The sequence below is a fragment of the Manacus vitellinus genome, unplaced genomic scaffold (assembly GCF_001715985.3).
Source record: "Manacus vitellinus isolate BGI_N305 unplaced genomic scaffold, ASM171598v3 scaffold_25_pilon, whole genome shotgun sequence".
NCBI lineage: Eukaryota > Metazoa > Chordata > Aves > Passeriformes > Pipridae > Manacus > Manacus vitellinus.
In genome coordinates, this window is record NW_021939882.1 from 4,548,832 (window position 1) to 4,575,059 (window position 26,228).

At 53.4% G+C, this 26,228-nt stretch overlaps 3 protein-coding genes across 3 annotated transcripts; 2 read left to right on the plus strand and 1 right to left on the minus strand.

Annotated features, from left to right (window-relative positions):
- Positions 1-1,706: 1,706 nt before the first annotated feature.
- On the plus strand, positions 1,707-9,804 carry GRPEL2 (GrpE like 2, mitochondrial). Its single transcript, XM_029960187.1, has 4 exons — positions 1,707-1,738; positions 4,571-4,739; positions 6,051-6,132; positions 7,392-9,804. Exons 1-4 carry the CDS (start codon positions 1,707-1,709, stop codon positions 7,745-7,747), a joined length of 639 nt encoding a protein of 212 aa, XP_029816047.1. The 3' UTR covers positions 7,748-9,804.
- A 4,234-nt stretch (positions 9,805-14,038) lies between these two features.
- On the plus strand, positions 14,039-16,775 carry PCYOX1L (prenylcysteine oxidase 1 like). The gene is made up of 5 exons (XM_018073535.1): positions 14,039-14,198; positions 14,681-14,855; positions 14,945-15,156; positions 15,251-15,391; positions 15,956-16,775. Exons 1-5 carry the CDS (start codon positions 14,174-14,176, stop codon positions 16,612-16,614), a joined length of 1,212 nt encoding a protein of 403 aa, XP_017929024.1. The 5' UTR covers positions 14,039-14,173; the 3' UTR covers positions 16,615-16,775.
- A 990-nt stretch (positions 16,776-17,765) lies between these two features.
- Positions 17,766-19,530, minus strand: IL17B (interleukin 17B). Its single transcript, XM_008931852.2, has 3 exons — positions 19,510-19,530; positions 18,314-18,600; positions 17,766-18,090 (listed from the first exon to the last, which is right to left on the minus strand). Exons 1-3 carry the CDS (start codon positions 19,528-19,530, stop codon positions 17,835-17,837), a joined length of 564 nt encoding a protein of 187 aa, XP_008930100.1. The 3' UTR covers positions 17,766-17,834.
- Positions 19,531-26,228: the final 6,698 nt, after the last annotated feature.

A 26,228-nucleotide genomic window follows, 5' to 3' on the forward strand; every position in this document is an offset into this window, starting at 1 on the left:
CAGCAGGGCCTGGAGTAAAATTAGGCTCCAATAACCGAGTCCTTTCCTGTAAAAATATGACTTTTTGAGTAAAAAAAAAATTAATTTCTATGGGAGAGGGTTTCCGTGCTCGGTGAGTCACGTTGTGTGGTGGTTTCCTGCCACTGCGCGTGGTTTCTGTGTCTCGCCCATCTGAACCATTTATTCGTGAACTACATGTTTAATGCGCTCCCTGGTTTTTATTTTCGGTGGTGAGGCAGCACCGGTGCTATCAACGTGTTTTGGGTGGTCACAGGAAGAGAATCCATTTAATTGTGTCAATATTTAGGCAGAAAAACAGTGCCCGGTCATGTTTTTGGAAATCGTGGTATATGGCTTATTAGAGGGAAATTCATAAAGGTGCCTTGGGTATTTGGGTGAAATGTGGACAGGCAAAAAGAAAGAAAGTCAAAATGCTTATTAGATTTTTTTTTTCTCCAGAAAAGAAACACCACCAAAAGACCATTTAAATGCAATAAAATAATTCTGCAGCATGTAATGGAAGTAAATGTGTTTGGGGCTAAATGGAAAAATGTGTGTCAGAAAATTCTTCCTCTTTCGTGTTCCGTCATATGTGTGAAAACTGCTTTGCCCCTCCTAAAATGTGCACTGAGTGTGAAATAGGTGACTGATGGAGCTCAGCAGGCTTCTGTTGTGGAGGATCCTGGGACGTGCTGTTGGTGTGAAGCTTCTCTTTGTACACAAAATTTTTTGTGGCCCTGCCTGGGTCGCTCCCAATGGGAACAGCTCTGTGAGCAAGGCAGGGGTGATGGGGCCCAGGCTCCCAACCTGGGACTCCTTACCCTGGACTTGCTTAGGCTGGCTTAGGGAACCTCCTGCCCAATTTACAGCCATCCTGTGTGGAGGTGCACTGCACAAGCTTGTTCACCAGCTTCATTGAAGAAGAATCCACATAGTGTTATAGAATCAGAGAATATCCTGAGTTGCAAGGGACCCACAGGGATCATTGAGTCCAACTGCTGGCTCTGCAGAGGACACCCCAGCAATCCCACCATGTGCCTGAGAGCATTGCCCAAACACTCCTTGAGCTCTGTCAGCTTTGGGGCCGTGACCACTGCCCTGAGGAGCCTGTTCAGTGCCCAACCACCCTCTGGGGGAAGAACCTTTTCCTGATATCCAACCTAACCCTTTCCTGACACAGCTCCAGCTGTTCCCTTGGGTCCTGTCGTGGGTCACAGAGAGCAGAGATAGATGAGGAAGCTGCAGACCGTGGTGGGGTCTCCCCTCAGTCTCCTCTTCTCCAGCTGAACAAGCCAAGTACCCTCAGTTGCTCCTCATATGGCCCCTCGAGACCATTCATCATCTTCATGTCCCTCCTTTGGACGCTCTCTAACAGCTTTAGATCTTACTTACTTTGTGGGGCCCAAAACTGCCCCCAGGACTCTGAGGCCACCCCAGTGCAGAGCAGAGCAGGACAATCCCTGCTTGACTGGGTTAATCTCTGGTATCACTCCCTGATGAAACAGAGCAAAGGAATTGGGAGTAATTAGATTTCCTTCCAAAGCAAGCTCATCAGAGAAGAAACACTGATGCAGATGTTTCTATGTGTCTCAGCAGTTGTGTGCTTTGTCATGCTGATTTGGGAGGAGGAAGGAGTGTTTTAGGAGGGGTGGGGAAGGACCCTTGTGTTTAGAGGGAGCATGACAGTCACTTTGGGATGTTCGGGAATGGCGCTATCCTGCCTGTGCTCCAGAAAGAGGTGATACTATTTTATATCTGACCAGAGACCTGTTCTCATCATTTAAATTCTAATCTTTAGGGCCAAGTGGCTTAAACCATATGGCTGCAATCAACTTCTCTGCTACATCTGATCTGTTTGGCTTTCTGTGACATCCCTTTGTAAATCTTTTGGTATCACCAGCTTACTTGTGTAACCCCTTCAGACTTCCACGTGTCTGTCACTTAAGGATGTGTCAACTTCCTCCCGTGGGATTTCTGCCTACTTTTAGGGCAGCTGAGATCAAGACAGTGTTTAGGAGATGGAGCAGAGTCAGTGGACAGGCTGTAAATAGCACTTGCCCTTTTCTGTGGAGTGTTTTTTTTCATCCTGAAGGAAGAAGTAAATTGAGTGGCATTTTCAGTCCTCCATAAGAATCCTTCCTAGGAACTCCCTTTGGAGGCAGTCTGTGGCTCTGGTTTCTTGCCTGCAACTTTTAAGGCAGGCTCATCTGAGCAGCATGTGATACCCGGGGCACGTCCCTGCACGGGGGAGTGTTCTCTAAGTTGGTTTCACAGGCTGGAGAGAGGAGTCCATGCAGGGAGCTCCCTGCTCCACGTAGGCAAGTCCCTGGAGCTGAGGCACCGGCTCATCCATGCCCCTCTCCTCCTACGCTCCAAAACACACCCATTCCTGTAGAGTAACTCTCTTACGGAAGAAAATGTCTCACTAACCTTTGCTTCTTGGGTGCAAAAGAGTTAACTGAGTTGCACAGCCTATTTTTAAGACACCAGAGTCTAATCTGTGAGAGGCCCAGCAAGATTTCTCAGCTGCATTTCAGGTTGCTTGGTTCATCTGTGGCGTGGCTGATTTCCTTCCCTGCAGCTCTTTAAATGAAATGTGAGACGATAAAGGACAAAGCTTGTAGTTGGTGCTCAGCGTGGACACACCTTTATGTGAAAAGAAAGCTTCACAGATTGATTTTGAAGGCTTGGTGAAGGGTGTCCTGCTCTCTCCTCCCCTCCAGTCTAGTCTACTTTTTGTAAATTTGAGAAAGTGCTGTGTTAATCAGTCAACAAAGTAAGTTGACAAGCATTTTAAAAATCATTCAAGATGGGGTCTTGTGCCCCAAACAGATCTATCTGCAGCCAGGGATAAAATGTGGGGTTTTTTTCCTGTGTTAGCATTCCTGGAGCCCACAATAGCTGGGCAGCTTTTTGAAAGGAGCCCAGGGACAGCCCCTTACCTGGTTCTTTAAAGATTAATCTAAGGAAGGTCCTATCCTAGAGCAAGTGTAAGTAGCAGAAGCACTTTCAAACTTGTATTTGGCATGTAATTTGTTGAAAAGGAGTGAGCGGTTTAACATACAGATCATATTTTAAGTACCCACTTAATAAAAAATGCATATGCAAATGTCTTCAGGTGGGAGAAGGAAGTTTGTCATTAGTGTTGTGGGACTTTCAGCAACCTGGTGTTAAGGATTAAATGAGGGAGCATCTGGGCTGCTAAACACTGGGTGGTAGGAGGTACTTGGTGGTCTTTGGGCAGATACAGATCTCTTGAATTGTGCTTTGGTCCTATAGATGAATCTCAACCACCTGCCAGCCACCCCAAGGGGGACACCTCATCCATTCCCCACATCTCACCAGGCTTCACATGTTTGTCTCCTCTGGTACTGGCACTTGCACTCATCTATCTGATCTGTCAGCAGACCTATTCAGGGACACAGAGAGAAAAGTCTTTTTGTTTGTAGGGTTAGTTTTCATCTGGTTTAACTCCCTGAAACTTAATTCTGCTCAACTCCAGTACTGGAATAAGAGGAGCAAACTGTAAGCTCAACTGGACTGCTGAACAACACTGAGGTCTCTTGTCTGGTTTGATAGACCCCAAAATAAACTCTGCACTTCTGTTACACCATACATGAGCAATATAGCCTTGCTAAAATGTAAAAAAAGCTTAATGGAACAGGCCTGGTAATGTGAACTCAGCTGTATCGATTCTGGGACCTCACTTAGTGTCTCTGTGTGGTGTGGAATTGTGCTGTATAACCACAGGGGTGGAGTCAGTACCAGTGCAGGGATTTCTGGGCTTTGCTGAATTTCACAGACTGGATGTGCACTTAATGTTTGCAAAACATTCCATACAGGGGCTATAGGACATTGCATAAAGAGGATGTTGAAAGCCCTGCTGAGAGGAAGAGCCCAGGTGTTCCCAAAAAAGGAGACACCCTTGTAATATGTATGCTGAAATGTTTCCTGAGTGGAGGTGGTTTGGCAGTAAATTGTACTTTGTTCTGCAGACTCCTCCTGGTGTAAGGTGTGAGAGGGAGGCGTGGCTGAGGCTTTGGCCTCATGCTGGCAGGAATGGGCCCTGTCTAGGTCAGTTTGTAAAAGCAAGTGCAGTAGGAGGGAGAGTGAAACAGAATCAAGGAATCACGGAATCATTTAGTTTGAAAAAGATCAGAGAGGTGGTGGAGTCTCCATCCCTGAAGGTGTTCAAGGAATGACTGGATGTGGCACTCAGTGCTCTGGTCTGGTTGACAAGGTGGAAATCAGTCACAGGTTGGACTCGATGACCTTGGAGGTCTTTTCCAACCTCAGTGATTCTGTGATTCTGTGAGAATCTGACTCTTTTCAAGGTATGCCAGAGAAGTGGTGTACAGCCTCTGTAGTGCCATGTGAGTCTAAAATAAAAGAATTTAAAAACACCAGTCTGCTTTGTGTTTCTTTGCTAATTGTCTGTATTTTCTGAAAAGAGCTAAAATTGTGTCTAGAATCCTATGTATCTTCTTTAAGGGAGCCTGTTTTTAGTACCAGCACTAAACTAGAATTCTCAATGACCCTGATGATATTAACTTTCCTTCTTTGTCACTAGTTTGCATTTCAGAGGGTCCCCCTGTGTTTTCAGCACTGCAGCTCAGCAGAGAAGTACAGGAGATGAGTGTGGCCCAGAAGATCCCCATGACGAGCCCAAGCATCCCCTTTCTGACTGTGCCTTGGAGCACAAAGCCATCAAATTGGAAGAACAAGTCCGAGATTTGACTGTGAGTGTGGTGCTGGTGGCACCATGATGTCTTTGGTTCAGTCCCCTTGACTTGGTCTGTCTTTCAGCCCTGGACTTCTCCATAAATGCTGTAACACACACAAACAGTGTTGCTGTGCTGTGACAGCCTTCAGGGCAGCTGTGCTCTGAGTGTGAGAGGGGGAAACTCCAGTCTGCATTCCCCCAAAACACCATCTGTCAGTAGTACCAGCAGCAGGACACTGATAGCACAATCCTGGCAGGCAAAGCTGTGTGTTGGAGCTGGTCTGGTCAGTTCTTTCACAGCATTGTACAGAGCCAGTGGCAGTACTTTTGTGCTGATCAGGATCGTGTATTGTCATAGAACCACAGAATTGGTTGGAAGGGACCCACAGGAATCATCCAAGTCCCACTCCTGGCACAGGACACCCCAACAATCCCACTGTGTGCCTGAATGTTGTCCAAACATTCCTTGAGCTCTGTCAGCTTTGGGGTCGTGACCACTGCCCTGGGGAGCCTGTGCAGTGCCCAACCACCCTTTGGGGGAAGAACCTTTTCCTAATATCCAACCTAACTCTGCCCTGATATAGCTCCAGCCTCTCCCTCAGCTCCTGTCGTGGGTCACAGGGAGCAGAGATCGGAGCTGCCCTTCGTGAGGAAGCTGCAAACCCTGGTGAGGTCTGACCTCAGTCTCCTCCAACTGAACAAGCCAAGTGCCCTCAACTGCTCCTCACGTGGCCCCTCTATACCCTTCACCATTTTCATGTCCCTCCTTTGGATGCTCTCTAACAGCTTTGTGTCCCACTGGGTCCAGATTGTCCAAGAAGGAATGTCCTTTTCAGTGACAGTGATGTGAGGGAAATAGTAGGGATCACATTATGTATTGAAGAGCACATGTGACTAAGGAGAGAATTAAATACTGCTTCACTGGGCAATTCTTGACATAATCACCCTGAGAATCCTGCACTGAGTGATAAATCATGTGGTCACCGATCTGTGGCTGAGACCATCAGCTGCCTGCTGCAGAAAAAGGTGTCTCAATAGCCACAGTGAGTCACAAAAAAAGCAGCAACCTGAGAGCTGATGTTCAGTTGAATTCAGTCATTCAGTGCCCAGAATACTTCTGGCCTTCGCCTGCATCTTTTGAGGGAGTTGAAGGTTTTGGTTAATCAGTAGAAGGACTTGGTTTTGCATGTTATAAAAATGCAGGAGCCTGGCACAACCTTCTGATGTGAAGAGGGCTCTTTTTAAAGCATTTCTGAGGGGTTCACCACTGTCAGGAAATGGGTTTTACTTCCTTGTTTGATGTCTCCCCTTGCTGTTGTGGTTACAGGAGCGATACCGGAAAGCTTTGGCAGATTCCGAGAATGTCCGGAGGAGAACACAGAAGTTTGTGGAAGATGCCAAGCTCTTTGGTAAGCAAAAGAGCTGTGTTTACTGCGGTGGCCTGCCTGCCTGAGCATAAATTGCTGATCAACAGCTTTTCTCTCCCCCAGTCCTGCTCTCCTTTGTTCATTGTGAAGTCTGGCATGACGTTAGGCCTGGGCTCTTGGTGTCTGGGCTTACTCGCTATTCTCTCTGTATGTCCAGCTGTGTCCTGTCTATCAGGTTTACCTCAGGGTCTGTTTTGTGACTATTTAAAAAAAAAATAGGCCCAGTGCAGCTGAGTGTAGTTTTGCTGACTTGGTTGAAATTACAGGCTCGGCTGTATGCTGAGGATTGGCTCCAGCAGGGTGTGTTTCATACTCAGCTGTGTCATCAGGTTGTGATCTCCTTTGCTATATTAACAGCCTCTTCCCTTCTGCTCTAGCTTTTGGGAGGTAGATCCTGCCTGGGACAACAATTGTCAATCCCTGTATCAAATATTTAAAATTTCTAAAAGAAGTATTTTATTGTTGGTGAAATGAGCTGAATTTGTGGCTTTGGCAACAGAGGCAGGTGAAGGGGTAAAAGGTTCTGTTTAATCACTGGACTCTGTCAGGACCATCTCTGAGAATGAGAAACTGTTTTTCTCCATAATGCATGACTCTCATGGGGTTTATTGGTAGTTAACTCTAGTAGCCTTGAAATTAGAGCTGCTGTATTTTCTTACCTTCTACCGGTGGAGCTACAAAATGGCTCATGAGTTTGGCATAATCGGTGGGATAATTGATATTGAGAGGGGTTTTTTGAGCCACAGTGCTTTTAACTTATAAATAAAATTGGGGATGTACTTTTGAATAGACATTTATTGTTTTTACTTCCCCACATTGTGTTTGTTCCCCGTGGCATTTGTGTGAGCTGCTTGGCAAAACAGTGAAGTCAGTGGGACTGTATGAGAGGGTGTAGAGCAGGGTCCTAAATGACAAGCGTTAGTTGCAAAAAACTGTTTGGAGTGAAATACTAATTTTCTGCTTTGTTAGGAATACCTGACATATAGATATCTGTATGTTAATATGTATAGGTGTACATTTCCTGCATATGTCTTGATTTGGAGAGTCTTTAGATTACTATTAATGTTAAAGCTTTGGTTACAGAAGACACCGTCTGCTCTCACTAAATTAACAGTTCAAATCAATTAACAGCTTTAGAGATGCTTTCCAACTGCTGTGACTTTATGTCTGTCATTGGTACTGTAGCTCTGTGTGTTCTGTAAACTGTCCTCCATTTACTTAGTGCTTCTTTGTGCCCGTAGGGATCCAGAGTTTCTGCAGGGACCTCGTGGAGGTAGCAGATATCTTGGAGAAGACCGCCGAGAGCGCCGCGGGAGAAGCGGAGCCCAGTAACCCAAACCCAGCCCTGAAGAAGATCTACGAAGGCCTCTCCCTCATAGAGGCCAAGTTGCAAAGCGTGTTTGCCAAGCACGGCCTTCAGAAGATGAACCCTGTTGGTGGCAGATATGACCCCTACGACCACGAGATCGTCTGCCACGTCCCGGCCGAGGGGATGCAGCCGGGCACGATCGCGTTGGTGACGCAGGACGGCTACAAACTCCACGGCCGCACCATCAGACACGCGCTCGTCGGCGTGGCGGTGGAGTCACAGGAGTGACCTGGGCTCCCCCACTGCCATCTGGGACCTTCCTGAGCTGGGGACCACCCCCAACACTCGGAGCTGCAGCTGCATGTATTTACTTATTTATTGAGCTAGGTTTGTATCGTACGATGGCTTCTTGATAGTGTGTGCGGTCGTTTTGCCATTGATTGGAAGGTACTTGTGTATTTAATAATACTTTCTGGGGTCCATGGAGTAGTAGGAGGAGTCCTAGTATTTGTCAGAAACGTGGCACTGTAGACCCTTTCTCCTTTGCTCATTTCTCCATTAAGATTTGTATGGGGAAGAGATATGGGAGAGAAAGGGAAATTCCCTGAGAGCTAAGGAATCTTGTCTCCCGGCTCCATCTCTGAGACAGACTCCTACAGTGGCCTTCAGGGAAGTAACTTCTCTGCCTTGGTTCCCATAGCTATATTAAGGGACTATAATAATACTTACTGACCTACCTCACAGGGATGTGGTGAGGCTTTTCCTTTGTAAAGCACTTGGAAAAGTCCAAAGGGACGAGTATTATTATCAGCTGGTTTTGGTGTCTTCCCTTGTCCCCAGGCCCCTCGGATGGGGATGAAGATGATCACTTGAAATGACATTTAGGGGCAGCTTTTTCTTATGTCGCTTCAGGAAAACAATCCTGAATTCATGGAATCTCTGTCGTACAGCAGTTGAATAGAGATGAGTGTTTAAAGAGAATTCTGTTGTTAGGTCAGACTAACGTGTTAGTATTTCTTCTCCAGGTAAAATTTCACCTTGCCTCCTTGCCCAAAAGTAAAACAGGGAATAGTGATTTGTGGTGGGGGCAAAAAACTGTTCTCAAATCTCTTATTCTCCAACCAAAATGTATATTTTAGAGGAGAGTAATTTCTCTTCCCTGATGGGTATTTGTGCAGCTTTCAAGCATGATAAACTATGTGCTCTTTGTTGCAGCTGCTGGCAAAATGGAGATGTGCCCTTAAGCAGGAAATCTGGACTGCTCTATTTTCTCAGCTCTCCAGTAATGATCCTCAGATAACACTAACTTCCAGTTAGATTCTAACTTCCATTCAGATTCTACTTTTGCTTGGTCACAGTAAATATTAAACCTTTTGGGTTTTGGTGCCAGGAGGAAAATCTTCTCTGCTAAAAGTCTCAAGTGCCCTTGAACCAATTTTAGCAGCGGTGACAAGGAAGCAAGAGAAGCAGAAGGCTGAGGAAGCGAAAGCTGACCTCGAGCTGTCCTCTTAGTTGGAGGCACGTTGTTGTCACAGCATATGTATTTCCCAGTGGCCCTATTGCCTGGGAGTCCATTTGTCTCAGCTGAAAGGATGCAGTCACTGAGGAAGATCAGAGTTTTAACCCTTTGCAGAGCAGCCAGCAGTCAAATGACAGAAGAACAGATGAGCCAGCTATGGTCTGCACTACACAAAACCAGGAATGGTGGTTTTCAGGTTGTTTCTGCCTGATTTGTTAATTGCTGCCTTTTGACTTTTTGGAATTGGATCCATGGCCCGACAGATCCACTTCCAAAAAAGCTTTATTTATAGTGGATGCCATCACTGGTTTGGAAGAAAGCTTGTTCTTCTCCCATTCTTTGCAGGCTTTGGTTGCAAAACCCTTTTGTGGTGGACTTCAAGATTACTGCAGCTATCAACAGTCTTTCATCTAGGAGACTGTGTACAGCTAGTGGGTTGTCATTCCAGAAATTTAAGGAAGATGCACATTTCTAACGTGCTCCATGCAGCCTGTTTTAGTGCCAAGTGTGGAGTGACTTGGTAGTGGATACCTTTTGGAGTGTGGGTTTCTGCCTCTGCATAGTATGTTCTCAGGGTGATACTTGAGATTTCAACCCTGAAACTGCTTCCTGGCAGCATTAGCTCACTTTGAACTAGCTTCTTGTTTTAACACATTGTTGGGAATTTCAGAGATAAACAGAACTTCCTGTTCATTGTTTTGCTGGTGTCTGTGCTGACCAGGTCAACAGGGTACGCTATTTCTCCAGAAAAGCATAGAAAAAATATGAAATGTGGCAATGCAAGTCTTGCTTTTCTCTCTCAAAACTGTCTCCAGCCTGTTCTGAGGAAACTTTAGTTATAAGGAACCAAACAAAACAAAGGCATTTTACACAACAGGTAGGTTTCAGTCATAGAAAGGCTGCAGCTTACCTGAGCCAGATTTAAAAGTAGTGTGTGACCAGAAGTGATGGGATCCAAATCTTCCTTAAACTCATCCATGAAGCCACTAGACTCTGAAATTATTCTGCAGCTACTCTGTCCAACATGGGACTGTTTGCAAGTCCTGCCTGTCTCCTCAGCCAGTACCCATCCATTTTTGCCTTAAAGAAATATCCTAAAATGCACTCCAGACCTTCTGTCTGTACTAAGAGGATATTGATTCAGCTTGTATATCTGGGATCCACTTTCACCGAGGCACTGTTGTGGGGTGGAGCAGGCATCTGAGGGATCCAGTTCCTGTGCAGTCTTTCCCACCCTCACAGAAGCCCTGTTTAATTTTGGGCAAGCTATTTTCCCAGTTGAACCTCTGGAACTTCTACAGGATCCTATCAGGCTTTTATGATTCCCATGAAATGTACCCATTGCTGAGAGACTCTTTCAGAGATATTACCAAAGAGATAAATCCTGTAGCTGTTATTGGTCCTAGTTTCTGCTTCCTTTGGATGGTGAAGTGAAAATGAAATAACCAAACCCGGATTCCATCACAGAATCCAGATTTCCTAGGCAAAATTTGATTCTCTTGCCTTTCAAGCACACTTAATGATCTCTTCTGTCATGGATGAGATTGTGTAAGAGTGGGTGTAAGAATTTCTGCTCTGTAGGTCGTTGCTGCCTTGTCTGCCCTGTTTGTGTAACTCTTGCAGAGAGGAGATTGACGCATGAGCTGCTTCTCTCCAGTCACTTTATCCAATGACTGACTGTTTAATAAAACACAGGAATACATTAGCAGGGAGGGAATATCAGAGGAGAGAAAGTGTCATGTTCTTCTTAGTAATTTCTGCTCAGTTTGCCCAGCCACGAAGAGCTGGAGCTGGGAATGCAGACTACTAGACAAGATGTGGTGGTGTGTGGACCTGCATTTCCACCCTTGGGAAGTGGGCAGCCACCCTGAACATGGGCATTTGCCACCTTCTGTGGCCTTGCCATGCCCTGTTGGCAGGACCTGTTTGAGTGGATCCCCTGGACAAGTCTCCAGCGCCACTGTCATGATCATGGCAATGTCTCAACTGACCAGAAGCAGTGCAGAATGTGAATGTCACTTTGTGAACCTTGACTTCTCAGTGCTTCAGCAGCAGAGCTTCTGTTGAAAGAGCTGTGATCAGTCAATAGCTATTAGCAGTCCCTTAATTAAAAAAAAAAAAAGTATTTAAGTTTTATATTGTGAATATTGTAGTATTTTTTTATTTTAAAACTTTAGGTGTTTCGATATTACTTGCAAAGTCAAATGAACAAAGCGTTGCTAATCTCCAAAAATCCAAATCCATTTAGTTGGTGGGAAACCTGTAAATATTGTAATTTTTTTGTGTATTTCTGTGCTCTCTTTTTTAGCCAAAGGTTCTGGCTGTATGAAAGACAGAGACCGACATGTGGGAGAGGTGCAAGTAGTTGACAACAACATTTGAGTTAATGTTGGAAAGGGCTGATTTCCTTTAGATGTCCAGATACTGTCCATTTGCAAATAAAACAAAGGAATTGCAGTTGCTTCTCTTTCCTTTTTCCCTGTCCCAAACTGCTGCTAGTTCCAACTCCAGCCATCTGGGGCTGCACATTGGAAGGTTTCTCTCTATTCCTGATCCAGTTGTGATAAGGGCTGTGGTCCATGGCAGCACTTAGAATCATAGAATGGTTTGGGTTGGAAGGGACCTTAAAGATCATCTCCTTCCACCCCCACCACCATGTTCAGGGACACCTTCCACTAGAGCAGGTTGCTCCAAGCCCTGTCCAGACTGACACTTCCAGGGATGGGACAACCACAGCTTCTCTGGGCAACCTGTGCCAGGGCCTCACCACCCTCACAACCAAGAATTTCTTTATAATATCTAATCTAAGCCTACTCTCAGTTTGAAGCCATTACTCACTATAGTTCCCAATGAAGAGCCTCTCTCTGGGGGGATTTGTTGAAGAAAAGAAGAGGCTTTCTCTGTAGGGTGTAACAGATCTCATTCTCCCTTCCTACATCCTCTGCAAAATAGCTGGGCCTCAGTTCCTGGCTTTGCCTTGAAAGTTGGTGCCATGTGGGTGGGTCTTGTTCTCCCAGAGCTCTGAATGCCCCTGGGCACTTCTCACTAGTACAAAAGCATCTGCAAAAGGCCATTTAAAAATGGCCTTTACAAGGTGAGATCTATATTTCTGTGCCAGCAAAGTCAGATGTGATGCAGAGGTGATGTCCCATTATAGGGTCTTTTCTTCATTCTGCCTGAAATACTCAGTGTTCTCCATGATGGCATTGCTTGTTGCAACCAGACTAGACCAGGAAATCCTGCTGCTGCGTTAGGTAATTTCTGGCTCTGCTGGTTTTTGTCTGCAGCAAGTGAGAGTTGGGAGTTCTCAAACCGCAACCACTGCCATCTGCAGAAAAGCATCACAGCTTGTGAGCGAGGGGCAGAGCATTTTGCTTATGGCACAGTATTCCAGAACGCCTGCAAGCAGGGCATGGGCTGCCATGAGAGGGAGGGGATTGGGAGCAGTGCTGACCCGGCTCCTCAGAGCCCTGCTGTGTGCACAGCAGATTTCTTGTCGCCCACAGCCATGGTGAAATCAGGCTGCTTAAGTAAGAGCTTGTTAAAACCTGAGGCATGCTGCAAAGATATTTGTGTGTTGCGTTTTAAGCTGCTTTGGGAGCATCATCTCCCCATCCTGGTGGGTCAGTTCTGCCAGTTGTAATGACTCAGGTGAGCTGAGCAATGGTAGTTTCTGTCTCTGCTCCCCCAAAATGTTCATGCCCGAGTTTCAGGGTTGTATGTGTTCCCCCATGCAGGAACTCTGAAGTGGTTCCTGGCTGGGGAAAAGAGGGGACCTGTGCTTGTGTTGTGTTTTCCTGAGACAAAGTTCAGGTGGTGTATTCTCAAACAAAATTTTGTTCCTTAGCAGGGAGCCAATTCTGGGTTACAGTAGGCTCTGGGTTTGTGATTACATGTCCAACCTGTTCTGGAGTTTTTGCTCAGCCTTTGCTATCCTTTGAAATCTGAGTAGCAGCAAGCTCCCGTGGGATCCCCTTGGCACAAACTGCTTGCTGTCAGGCTCCTTGTTTTGCCCAGGGCAGAAAGTACAAGCAAAAGCTTGAAATGCCCTTGCTGATGCATGAGCCATGCAGGCTCCAGCCTGCTCCGGGTACTGAGAACTGTATGCATCGTCCATGTGCAGATGGAGCACATGGAAAACGTGCTCCGGCAGCAGCGTTGCCTAAACACTGCCCTATGGTGCATGCCCAGCACACCGGCATCAGGAGAGAGGTGGTGCCGGGGCAGCTCCTGGGCTTGGGCCCTCGATGGCGAGCGGGACGCTGCCGAGCATCCCGGAGCGTAGGGAAGGGAGGATGCTCGCCGCGGCTGTGCCTGGGGTTATCCGTGTGCCACAACAGGCGGTTTGGGATGCGAGGGTCCTCTCTGCCCCTCAGTGCCGGTCTGCCGGGGGGATTAGTAAACAAAGGCCGCGGGGACACCGCACCCCCCTCCTGGCACAGAGACCGCCCGCTCCCCGGCGGCCGGAGGCCGGGCTCCGGGCCGAATCCGGGCTCAACCGTGAGAGAATAAAGGCCGCGGGGGCCACGGTGAGGGCGGGCCGGGGCGGGCCTGCCGGGCAACCCGCTTATCGCGAACATGGCCCCGCCGCCCGCCAGATGCTCCTGCCGGCCCTGGCCGCGCTCCTGGCGCGCTCCCTGGCCGCGCCGCAAAAGGCCGGCCGAGATCCATCGGTAACAGAGGGGAAAGCGGGGCAATGGCGACGGGGTGGGGAGGGGGGCGCCCCGGCCGCGGCACCCGGCAGCAGCAAACCCCACACCCGGGCCCACCTCTGCCCGCATGCCTCCCGCCGGAGGCCGGGAGAGGGGGTTCCGCCACCTAAGAAACGGGGCGCGCTTGCCCTGCTCCCTGTCCAAAGAGCATCCTGTCCCGCTGCATGCCAGCGCATTACCCAGCGGCATCCCCCCCTCGCAGGCGTGCTTGTCCCTATCCCCCCAGAGCGGAGAGCAGGCGGGGCCAGCGGCGGGTCCCCGGGGCCTGCTTGACCGGCCCCTTCCCGCTCTCTGCCCGCAAGCCGTGGTGGGGCGCCGGGCTGGGGGGCTCGCGCCGCTTACTTCCTGCAGGCAGCACTTCGGCCGCAGGTGCAGCTGGACGTGTACGAGGCGGCGGGCGTGGGCGGAAGGCTGGCCACCGTCACCGTCAACAAGCAGCAGTATGAGAGCCGGGGAGCCTCCATCCACGCCCTCAGCCTCCACATGCAGGACTTCGTCAAGATCCTGGGTGAGCATGGGCATCCCAGCACTTGCGTGGCCTCCCTGAGCTGGGGGGCTGCAGGACCCCTGGGCTCTGTGCTTGGGGCAGTGGGGAGGGTTTCTGCCAGTCCCCCCCAGCACCCCAGGCATGCAGTGATCCCCTTGCTGTCCGTGCACCCCAGCCCTGTTGTGCCCTGAGGAGAAAAGGATCAGGTGGCCCAGCAGACCATCAGGGTGAGGGGTCTGGTGGAATTAGTGTGGAGGGGGTTGTTCAAAAAATCCCACCAGTTTGTCCCAGTAGGTAGCAGCAACTCCATGGGACCCTCTAATGTACAGGATCCGTCTGGGGTCCCAATGCCCTGGGGTCTCGCACTCCCTGATGCTCCTCCAAGAGCATCTTTGTCCATATCCCTGCTGTGGAGGTGTTGGGCACTGGCCTTTCCCAGCAGCCAGCCAGCCCCAGGGAGCTGTGCGAGCCCAGTGGGGCCGGGGTCCCTCTGCTCCTGGCAGGCCTCAAGCACCGGCGCGAGGTGGCTGGGAAGAGTGCCATATTCAGCGGGGAGCACTTCGTCCTGGAGGAGACCGACTGGTACCTGCTCAACCTCTTCCGGCTCTGGTGGCACTATGGCATCAGTTTCCTGCGCCTGCAGATGTGGGTGGAGGAGGTGATGGAGAAGTTCATGAGGTAGGAGAGCCTGCGGGGCTGGGGAGACACAGCGGGTTTTTCCCAGCACTGGCACATCACCGGTTGCCCTGTGCTCCTGTCCCCTCCAGGATTTACAAGTACCAGGCTCATGGCTACGCCTTCTCCAGCCTGGAGGAGCTGCTGCGCTCGCTGGGGGGTGATGCCTTCGTCAACATGACGCAGCGCTCGGTGGCCGAGTCCTTGCTGGAGGTGGGCGTCACACAGCGCTTCGTGGACGACGTCATCGCGGCCGTCCTGCGCTCCAGCTACGGGCAGTCCGTGCTGGTGCCCGCCTTCGCAGGTGAAGCCAGGGACCCCTCTCCTCCCTGTGTGACTCTCCTCAGCACCCCCTCTGCGGGCAGGCTGTTGAGCTGCCCTCCTCTTCCTCTTCACAGGAGCCATGTCCCTGGCAGGAGCCCAGGGCAGCACCTGGGCAGTGGAAGGAGGGAATAAGCTGGTGTGTTCAGGTCTGCTGAAGGTGACCAAAGCCAACGTCATCCCAGCCAGGGTGACGGGCATCTCCCTGCACAGCTCGGGTGAGCCTGGACACGGGCTCTGCTCTGGGTCCCGCCAGCCTGGGTGTGGGTCTGGGTGAGGGTCTGGGTGCACCAAGATGGGAGGTTGGTGGTGGCAGCATGGAGATGCTGGGACTGGAGGGCATCCTGGTCCTGGTAAGGCATTTGGGCGAGGGTGAAGGGGTCTGTCAGTCTCATCTCCTTGTCTGACCCAGTGAGGACCCTGTAGTGCAGAAATCAACCCTGAGGTTCCCCTCCCTCCCTCCCTCATCATGTCCTTCAGGTCTCCCTATGTCACCATCCTTGTTGCAGACTTGCTCCCCCATCAAGCACAAAAGAAGAGTGGGATAGCTGGGATCTGGGAGGTGGGCTGGCCTTCTCTGGAAACTTTCTCCCACAGTCTTGATCAAGTTTTTCTGCTGCCCTAAAGTGTCAGCAACTCATCCATAACCATCAGGTGCTATGGTCAAGCACTGGTGTGTACTGGAAAACCAGTAGCATGGAGGCATTGCTAGAAAAGAGAGGGCCAGGGCAATACCACTGGAGTCTCAGGGCCACTCCTAACTGTCCACTGTCTCTTTTCAGAGGGGAGAGCCCTGTACCAGGTACACTATGAGACCAGCGAAGGCCAGGGCTCAGCTTTCTACGACATGGTGGTTGTGACGACGCCCCTGCATCCCAGCAGGAGCAACTTTACCTTTGAGAACTTTGAGCCACCCATTGCTGACTTCCCTGGAGCCTTCCAGCCCTCCGTCACCTCTGTGGTGCACGGCTACCTCAACTCCTCCTACTTTGGCTTCCCCGACCCCAAGCTCTTCCCTTTCACCAGCATCCTCACCACCGACACCCCCGACCTCTTCTTCAACGCCATGGATAACATCTGTCCCGTCAACATCTCGGCAGCGTTCCGGCGCAAGCAGCCCCAGGAGGCTGCGGTGTGGCGTGTCCTCTCCCAGCAACCACTGGACAAGCACCAGCTGAAGACCCTCTTCAGGTCCTACTACTCGGTGCAGGTGACAGAGTGGCAGACGTATCCCCGCTACGATGCTGCCAAGTCCCTCCCGCCCATCGTGCTCCATGAAAACCTCTTCTACCTCAGCGGCGTGGAGTGGGTGGCCAGCTCCATGGAGATGATAGCAGTGGCGGCCAAAAACGTGGCCCTGCTGGCTTATAACCGCTGGCATCAGGACCTGGAGAAAATCGACCAGAAGGACTTGATGCACAAAGTGAAAACGGAGCTGTGACGCCCGGAGGGCGGTGGACCGGGAGCTTCGGTGCGGGGCAGCCTGGGGAGTATTTATTGCCTTGGGGAGACCAGGGGTTTGGGGCTGGGGGACAAGGGACAGGCTGTGTCCCAGATGACTGGAATGTGCATCACCTTCAGGAATACAGTTCCTGCCCAGTGTTGCTGTGTCTGTGCCATGTGCCTCAGTTCCCCTGTTCCCCCTCCACAGGCTTTACTGGAGAGGAGGCTGTGCCTTCTCCTGTGAAAAAGGGTCACTGTGCATCTGTGTTTAGGAGGTATCTCAGGGGGCTTCCAGGGGAGAGGCTGGCTGGCATTGGCAGCAGATGGGGGCCTCCTATGAGCTGCCTGGCTCCCACTGCAGTCCTTCCTGCCTTCCTGGCTTTGCCCCTGTGGAACTCAGTGGCAGGGCTGGCCCTGGCTGGAGCAGGAGGTCCCACAGCCTCTGCCATGCCATGCGTGCATGGAGCTTAACCCTGCTCATGGGCTTGGTGCCCCGGGAATGGGCTGCAGGGTGGGCTGTCTCAGATCCTGATGGGTGCTCTCTGTTTCTGGGGGTGTTCAGGCTTCCCTGAGCTCTGGGGAGGCAGAAGAGTCTCGGTGGGAGAAGCTGGGCACCCCAACCCTGGGCGGGCAGGGCAGAGGGGCAGCATGAAGGGCCGAGACAGGGGCCAGCAATGCACTTTATTGAAGACCTCAGAAGCTGCCCAAACCACTGGCCACTCACCCTGGACTACCTGGCTTGGGGCAGAGGAACTTGTGGGAGGACTGGGGAGGGCTGGGTCCTACCAGAGCTGTGGCACCGATGGAAGGAACGAAGGCAAGTGGGGACTTTGGGAAGGGAGGAGGCCTGATCCTGCCCAGCCAGAGGGACCAGCAGGCAGCTGCCTCCCTCTGTCCCCCAGCCCATCCTGCTGAGCCCTGGAGGCTCAGCCTCAGAGCAGTGGATGTCTCGCTGCAAGGCCACAGGACTGCATAGCTGGGGGACTTGCAGGGGATCCCTCTTCACTAGGTGTCCCCAAAGTGGCTGCTTGGGCTCAGGCTTATGGAGTCTGCAGGGGAATTTCAGGGAGCTCCTGGAGCTGCCATGGTTTTGCGCAGGGGCTCCCCCACCCTGATGCTCAGCCAGGTGACCCTCTCCCAGAGGGCTGGGCAAGCTCGGGAAGCACGAGCAAGCTGGTTAGATGCCTATGGGTAGCTGCAGGGGTTAGCTTTGCAACCTCAGAAGATGCAGGTGCAGCCCACGGCGATGGTCTCCATGACCATCTGGTACTTCTTGTGGCACTTCTTCCCAGAGGGCTTGTGCCCCACCTCTCCTGGCACCTGGCAGAGCAGCCGGCGGACAGGGAGCCGGCTGTAGATGGGAATGCTGGCCATGGTGCGGTCCTCCTGCATCGTGAAGGGGTTGATGCAGCCGGTGCAGAGGCATCGGGCCTCGGGGATGTCTGCTGGGATCCGTGTTGCATCATGGTTTATGCTGGAGGAAATGGAAAATGAGATGAGGTTGGAGAAACGGTGAGATGGGAGCAGTGGGTGGCTGGAGAGGGCAATGCCTCCCCAGGGTGAAGTGGGGTTCTGCATCACATCCTATTGCACCCTCCAGCAGCCACCACAGACTTGTGATGCTGGACCGGTGGCTGCTGCAGTGCTTTCTGGCACAGAAAGCATGCATGTCCCTAGGGTCCCTGCCCCAAGCTCACCTGTATGCCCAGGGGGACAGGCTCCTCCGGTTGGACCTCCAGAGCCTCAGGTTGACCTGGCACTTGGTGTCACCTGGCTCAGAGCTGTTCCTCAGCTGGCGCACCATGTCCTGGATGCTGTGCTCGTAGTCTGCCATGGTGGTGTAAGGGTCATCCGGGGCCCAGGCAAGGGCAGGGGTGGCTGTTGGGGGCCGTGCCAGACCCCTTCTCCTGCCCTTCGCTGCCTTGCTTTGGTCCTTTGCCTCGGGGACCAGTACCATGGCAAAGGTGAAGATGCAGAGGAGAAGCTGAGGAAGAAGGAGGATGGTGTGTGGCTGCAGGACTGGCATGGAAGGGGAGCTCTCCCACTTCCCAGGGGTCAGCAGGTGATGGCAGGACTGCATTGACTTTGGGATAGTACGTGCAACCCCTAAACGAGTGCTGGCCTGCAGGTGAGACCCATGGAAACATTGAGTGCAGTTTGCAGGGATGGTGAGCACAGGGTCATGATAACCCCAGCTGATGCATGTGGCTGTGAAGACCCTCGCCCTGCAGCTGGCAATTTGTGTTGCCAAAAGTGTCCCTGTGCTGTCCAAGATGTGCCCAGTCCCTTCGCTGCCCACCCAGCAGCTGCATGCTAGGAGGGATGGGTACACCCTCAACTCAGGCTGTACCTGGGCAGCCTTTAGTTTAAAAGGAGCTTTAGAGATGAGACAGTCAAGAATGGGATCTTTATCCAAACCTTCCTCTCCCTCCCTCTGTGCTCTGAGGACGGTGAGAGAGAAAAGATGCTTTTTCCTTCCCTTCTCCCTCCGGCTCGCGGGGCCGAGCTGCCGTGTGCTGACACCCGGCAGGCTGCCCAGCAGTGAACAAAGTTGCTTTCTGTAGTCCTGCTCCCTGCTATTTGTGTCCCTGCAGTCAACCGAGGCAGCCCCACACCCTGCCCATGGGTGTGCAGTGCCCTTGGGCAAGGACCACTTGGACAGGGCTGTTTTCCCCCTCCGGTGCCGGACGGTCCGATCGGACTGTCCCAGCTTTGCTCTCCGAGGCTGTTGCATCTTCACCATGCCAGGCATGGGAGCGATGGCCCTGGCGGGCTGCAGCAGGCATCTCCAAAGCAAACAAACCCAGGTAGCCACCCGTAAACAACCATGCAAATAATTATATTAAGGAAGGAAAATGAGGAGCAAGCCCTGAACCACTGTGGAGTCACCTACCAGGTTTGGAGCCCGCTCCATGGCCGCGGAGGGGCTGCCGGCCGCTGTCCTGCAGTGTGGCTGGCACCAGAGAGCTGGGGAGCTAAAAAGGGAAAGCCCCAGCCCCTGGCTGTGCCCCGCCAGAGGTGTGTCCGGTCCCCAAGGTGCCAGGGAGGCTCGGTGCCGGCAGGGGGAGGGGGCCGTGTGGGCTGGGGCTTGGCCACCTTCGCGCTGCTTGGGCACTGGCTCCAGGTGGTGGTAGTGGCTGTGGTTGGTGGTGAGTCCCCCCTGGACCAGGCAGCCCAGAGGGGCTCCTTGGGCAATAACCTGCCCTGGGGAGGGGGTTTGGACTCTGCCCTCCATGTGTCACCACCAGCAGCTCTGTCCTCAGGAACCCCCAGACTCTTCTGCCCAGCAGTGAGGCGATGACACCCATCATTCTCTGCATCCCTGGTCTGTCTGTCCCCAAACCCTTCCCCTCCTGCTGTCCTCACACCCGTTCTCAACTCCTGCCCCTGTGAACGCAGCAGCTGTGCCCACAGTTGGCCGTGGGTCGGGTCCCCAGAGCTGCAGGGCAGTGGGTGTTAGTGGTGGGTGATGCTCTGGCTTCTGGGGTCAAGCATCAGGGTGCAGGGTGCTGCGGGGGGACAAAGTGAGACACAGGAGTGCCGGCTATAATGCCCCGTCCCTAGGGACGGGGGAGAGGGGGCTGCCCTGGGCTGTCGCTGTCCCTGCGGTCAGGTACCACGCGATGGTGCTGTCCGCCACCCAACAGCATCCCAGTCTGCATCCCTCCTCCTCTCCATCCCTTCCTGCATTCCTCCGCCCCTCCATCCCGCCCTCCATCCCTCCCTGCATCCCGGTCTCCTCCCCTCCCAGCCCCAGCCGCAGGCGGGGGACCCGGCGCTGTTCCCCACGCTCCCGGGCAGCAGGCTCTGCCCTGCTCCTTTGGTGGCAGCACTAGGTGATGAGTTTCCCTCCTTCTCCTGACTCACTGCACATCCCCAGGGATTTGAAGGCCCTTGAGCTTTGTAGGGCAGTGGGAAATTTCCACCTCCTTTTCCCAGTCCATGAACTGGGCCTCCAGAAAACTCTGCAAATGGGGTAAAAGCCACTGTCCCTCTCCCCCTACCAGCCCCAGGGAACACAGCCCAGCTGCTCCCATCCACCCCAGCCCATGTTAACATCCCCAAGGACAGCCCCAGCACAGCATTTTGCAGGCTTTGCTGTCCCCTGGGGTGAAGTCTGATGCTGTGCACTGAGCACAGTGTCCCGTTTGTCACCTTGGGACCTGGCGGAGGTGACCTGGCTGTCACAGGAGCCCTGCAACCACCTGCCTGTGCTTCACTAGGCATACAGCAGCGCCCGGCCCTCTGCCACCAGCCTTTTCTGGGGTGCTGAGCCAGCCCCTGCCTGCACCCAGCGACTTCCCCCCATATTCTGTGACCCCCAGAAGGGCTGGTGAAGCAGCCCCAGGCGGGGGGCGCCTGCGTGTGCCGCGGCCGCCTGTGTTGTGTCAGCGCTCGGCAATGCTGTTTACACATGAGAGAGGCGCAGAGGCATCTGTGCCGGCAGCCAATTACCCAGTTTTGATCTTTTTTGGTGAAAAGGAAACCAGGGCTTTTCAGACATGGCCAAATTTGATAAGCTGGGGGAGGCAGGGGCGGGCGCGGGAGGCTTTTCCCCACCGGCCTCGCGCGCGGGAAGGGGTTGGGATGCGCGGGCGGCTGGGTCATGGCCAGCCTCTGCCTCCAGGCTGGGACAGGCTGGCTGGAGCACTCTGTGTGCCCGTGCTGGCTGCAATGCCATCCCTGTGGGAGCAGAATGTGCTGGGGTTGGATGGCTGGGAAGGGCTGGAAACCCCACAAGGCTTCCCTGGGAGGGTGTTGCCTGGAGGGGAGAGATGTGCTTTTGGTTTTGTTGTGGGTGCTCACCCCTCCTACCTCCCTACCACATTGCCCTACTGCTATGGGAAACAGGTGGAAAGCAGAGCCTGGAGAGTGGGAACAGGCCCCCCAAAATGGGGCAGGAGGGGTCATGAAGATAGGGTCTACCTACCCCAAGGAAACACAGGTGCTTGTTTGCCAGGGTAACCATCATGGAACCCACAGCTGTGTCCCAGCCCAGCCGGAGGTCCTGGGGTAGAGGGATGCAGGACAGCTGTGTCCTGCCGTGCTCAGTGGGAGGGATGCACTGGACAGGGAGCATGTGGCAGAGCACACGACAGGGGACCATGGGTAAGGGAAAGGGGAGAAATCAGACCACAGTTCCACACTAGCAGAAAATAGTCTTTTGCCTTTTTCCATAAGCAGCAATGCCCCTGCCTGGGCAGGAGCCGCTGGTGTGGGGTCTGTGGTCCCACAGTGGGCAGCATCACTGCTGGTGCCACTCTGCAGGGCATAGCAGCTTCTCCGGGCACCAGGCTGCTCCCAAGCCTGGCTCCTCATGGGGTTTGTGAGGCCCCAGCACAGCCGAGCACACACCCACACCTGGGCCAGACGGATGGGTCTGGCGGGAGGCTCCGGCACGGCCACGGCACATCCTATCTCCATGTGAGCAACATTTTCCACTCATCAAAGGAAAGCGTGTTCCAGCAAGCTGTCCTGGCCAGAGCCAGCCCTGTGAGGAGGGCCAGAGCCGGGGGCCTCCTGCGTCCCCCCGCTCCCCCCGGCAGGTAGAGCCAGCCCAGCATGGAGCTCACATCCATATTTGCACAACGGCCCACTCGGCGCGTGAGCGGCTCCGGAGACGCCCGAGCCAAAAGGGCTTATTTTAAGCTTGCTGGAAAAAGAACATTGTTTGGTGGGAATTAAAACTCCCTGTCCTCAAAAAAGGGAAAAAAACGAAAAGTGCTTAATTCTGCCAGCTCCTGCCATCGCATAAACACAGAGACACGGCACGGCTGGACAGGGTGGCCAGGAATTCATCATTCCTCTCCTCCCGGCAGCTGTTGTGAGACAAGGACCCATGCCCTTCTGTGTCCCCACGATGCCAGCACTCTTCCCAGAGACCTCATCCTGGCAGGAAGGGCTTTCCCATGGCAGGAAAGGGGCATTGCCCAATGCAGTGCTGAGGTGCTGCGGGCAGGAGGGTGACCGTGTTGGCAGCCCGGGGTCTCGCCGTGCCAGGGCTCTGCATCAGTGGACAATATTATTTATATAGCCCTAATCCAGCTGTCCCGGCAGCCCTTCTGCCTCCCCGGGCGGGGAGCTGGGTGATGCTCTGGGCTGGCTGTAAATCACGCCCTTTGGATCACACTCCGGAGATAACAGCCAAGCTTCGGCGTCGGGAGGCAGAGCTGAGCAGGGTTGTCCTCTGGGGATGGGGCCAGGGGGCCAGCAGCACCCCAAGCTGCCCACCCCCCGGACAGGAGGTTCTCGGGGGGCCGGAGGCGTCGGGAGAGCGGCTGCAGGCAGCGCCGGGACGGCGGGGAGGGAGGGAAGATGCGTATCCAGCACATCCTGCCGCTCCCCGCCGGCACATCCATCAGCCGCCCAGCGTTTACAGCACGTCGCTGGTTACACGATCCAGACGCGCAGGTTCCTCCTGCCCCACTCCTCTCCTGCCTTTTGTTTTCTTTTGCCTTCTGCTCCTGGAGACAGAGTACCTGATGGAAAAAGCCTGTTCTCCTGCTCCCCGTGCTGGAAACACCCTCTTCCTTCCGCCTCTGCCCCGGCTCAGCTCCCGGAGCGGGGACAGACCCTGGTCCCTGCGAGACCCTTTGGGTACTCTCTGTGAGGCAGCCCCAGCTCCTCAGAGGATGGAGTGGGGCAAAGCCACAGTCTCCTCCGGGGCAGGGAGGCTGCAAGGACCACCGAGGCTACCCAGGCACATATCCCATCAGCCTGCTGAGCCCAACGGGCACCTGGCCCCATGCCTTGCTCCCTCCATGACCCCCGTGCTTGCCCTCCTGCCTTCCCTAGCCTTTTGGGCTCATGGGCTCAGTGTAGAGCAGGGACGGGCAACGCAGGGGTTCCAAATAGCTCGGTTTTCCTTTCTCCTGCACCTAAGCCAGGGAGTTGGACACCAAACCCTGAGTGCTCTGAAGGGGTGGCTGCACTTTGTGCTGGATTGCAAAGGGGAGACATAATCTTGTCAGGATGCTCTCTGCATCCCAGCTCCTGGCTGCAGGAAGGGCTGACCCTCCAGCCCCATGTCGGATACACAGAGCAGCCTGGAGCCGTCCCCATGGCCTTCCCCCCAAGGCCACTGGGCTGGAGGATGCTCCCAGGCACATGCTTCCAGGGTAGTGATGCCCTCTGGGTTTATGAGGAGAAAGCCTCTTATTTTTAGGGCTTTGGTGACTTTTGCTTGTGGGCAGGCATCCCAGTTCCCAGTTTCCCAGGGCAAGGCAAAAGGTGGAGGTAAATGGAAAGCTTGGCACTGATGACTGTCCTGGTGGGTTGTGCTCATGTTAAACTTCTCCCTGTGTCCCTGGGCATGGGACCACTGCAGCACATGCAGGGTCTCCTGAGCTTCTGGGTAATCGTCATTAGACGGGAGCTGGTTGTTTGAAGTAAGGGCAGACAGTCTTCTGCTCTGGTCCACATTCCCTGCTCCTCCATGCTGCTGTTTTAGCAGTCTAGGGTGGGCAGGGATTCACAGAGCAGCATAGGCCAGTCCTGAAGGTCACCTTCAGAGCCGCTCCAGCCCAGCTCACCCATAAATCACAGAGTCTTGCCCTACATGGGGGTGAGGGAGGTAGTGGCTGTAATAATATACAGGCCGAGAAATGTCCTCCTGCCCCCCCAGCAGCCTCCTCTGACGTCAGGCAGCAGATGAAAAGGCTGTAAATTTGTTGGGTTTGGGTCTTAGCAGGGCTTGTAAGAGAAGGGTTTCTCTTATTGCTTGTAGGTGGGAGCAGCCATGCAGAGCCTGCCCAGGGGCTCCCTCTCCATCACTGCTCCGTGGCATCACTGCATGTGCAGCTGGCAGCCAGTGTTCCCTCCCGGCCTGCCTGGGACCTGCTGCTTGACCCATGCCCTCACTCCCAGCCAGGGGGCCTGGAGGTCAGCGGGAAGTGGGAAAAAAAGTCACTTTCCTGGAGATACTGAAACTGAATCTGTGGTGAGGAGGGATGGCTGGGCAGCATCTTAGCGAAGGAGTAACAAAAACAAACTCATGCCAAGGAATCCTGCTTTGCCCCAAATGTTTTTCTTATGGAGTTGTAATAAGACAAGAGCTGTAAAGATAGTAACCTCCTAAACATTACCTTATTAAGGCTTCTCAGAAACCACAGGGCACGACCCCTCTGGGTCATGGAACAAGAGAGCAGCATCCAGCGAACAAACAGAGGCTAACATTACATTTTTCACTTCATTTAGGAAACCTGCTTTCTAATTATAGGGTTTGTTTAATGACAGCCGTTAGTTGTGCCTCACTCAAAGCCAGCCCACTGAGAGGAGATGGGAGAGGGGCTGGAGGGTGGCGGAGCTGGGAGATCTCTATGCCGGCTCCTGAGGAGGCTGCTGGGCTTTCAGGGCATGGGATGGGGATGAGCTTGATACCCCTTGCCTGACACAGCAAGGGGTATGGGGTATGGGGACTGGAAGTGGTGTGGGAGGGCTCTGTGCCCAAGGACAGCCCCACTGTGGCCTGGGGACATGCCACACACGCTGTCCTAGCTCTGTGCTGTGCACCAAGGTTATCTACAGCAGAGGGAGGAGGATAACCCTGCTGTGGGCTGTGTTCTGTGCAGTTCCCACTGCATGTCCAGCCTAGCCCAGGCTTGTTCCTGTGCTCTGGTGACAGTGGACAGACCTGCTGGGGACTGGCTGTCCCTGGGCCCTGGCAAAACCAAGGCTTGTCCTGCCAGGAGGCCACGGGACCTGTGTGTGTGCAGCACTCAAAACAAGGATTGGGTTTTTTCCCCCAGTCTGCTGCCAGCAGCCCTCAGAAAGTGCTTCATATTCCTGGCCAGGTCCCTGGATGGTGTCCCTTGCTCTTTGGAGGACACCTGCTGCCTCTCCCCCCTGCATCTGGCCATGCTGCTGGCAGGTCCAAGCACTGCCACTCCCGTTCCTGCTCTCCTGACAGGCACTGGGCATCCCTCAGGGCTGCTTTCTGGTGCCTTGTCCAGCACAGTCTGGTTCGCTGCTTCTCCTTTACTGCAGCTGGCAGAGTAGCACCCTCTGGGATGAGGGATGTCCCAGGTACACACACAGAGGTGCTGTGTTCAGCTCCTGTAGCAGTGGCTCTGATGGTGTGTAAGTCCAGAAGCGAGCTGGGGAGATGCCAAACACTCCACACCATCCCTGTACAAAGCCTGGTATGATGGCAGAGGGGCCCTGGCCCTGGCTTTGGGGCTGTCCCAACAAACTCAGGGGCCTGGAAATAGTAGGACCCCTCTCTTTTCCCAGCACCTCTGGGATGTGTTACTGGTGGAAGTCCTGCCCTGCCAGACTCTTACTGCACATTTGTCCCCACTGAGGTTGTGACAACACGTGCACATCCCCCTGGCACCAGGAGCACTCAGGAGCTGCCACTGTGCCTGTGCATGGCTCAGGATCAAGCTCCTTCTCAGGAACCAGGATCCTCCCAGGACATGAGACCCCAGAGGCCAGCTCTTTGCTTCTTCCCTCAGGGAGTGTCACCACCCTGCAGACACAGAGGAGAAGCTGGCAGTGCCTCCCCTTGCTCCCTGACACTCCCTCAGTTATTGTGTGCTGCTCTGCTCTGGATTCCCTGCCTGGGGTGTCCCAGCATAGCTCTGTACTGCCTGGAGGGGCTCATGCAGAGCA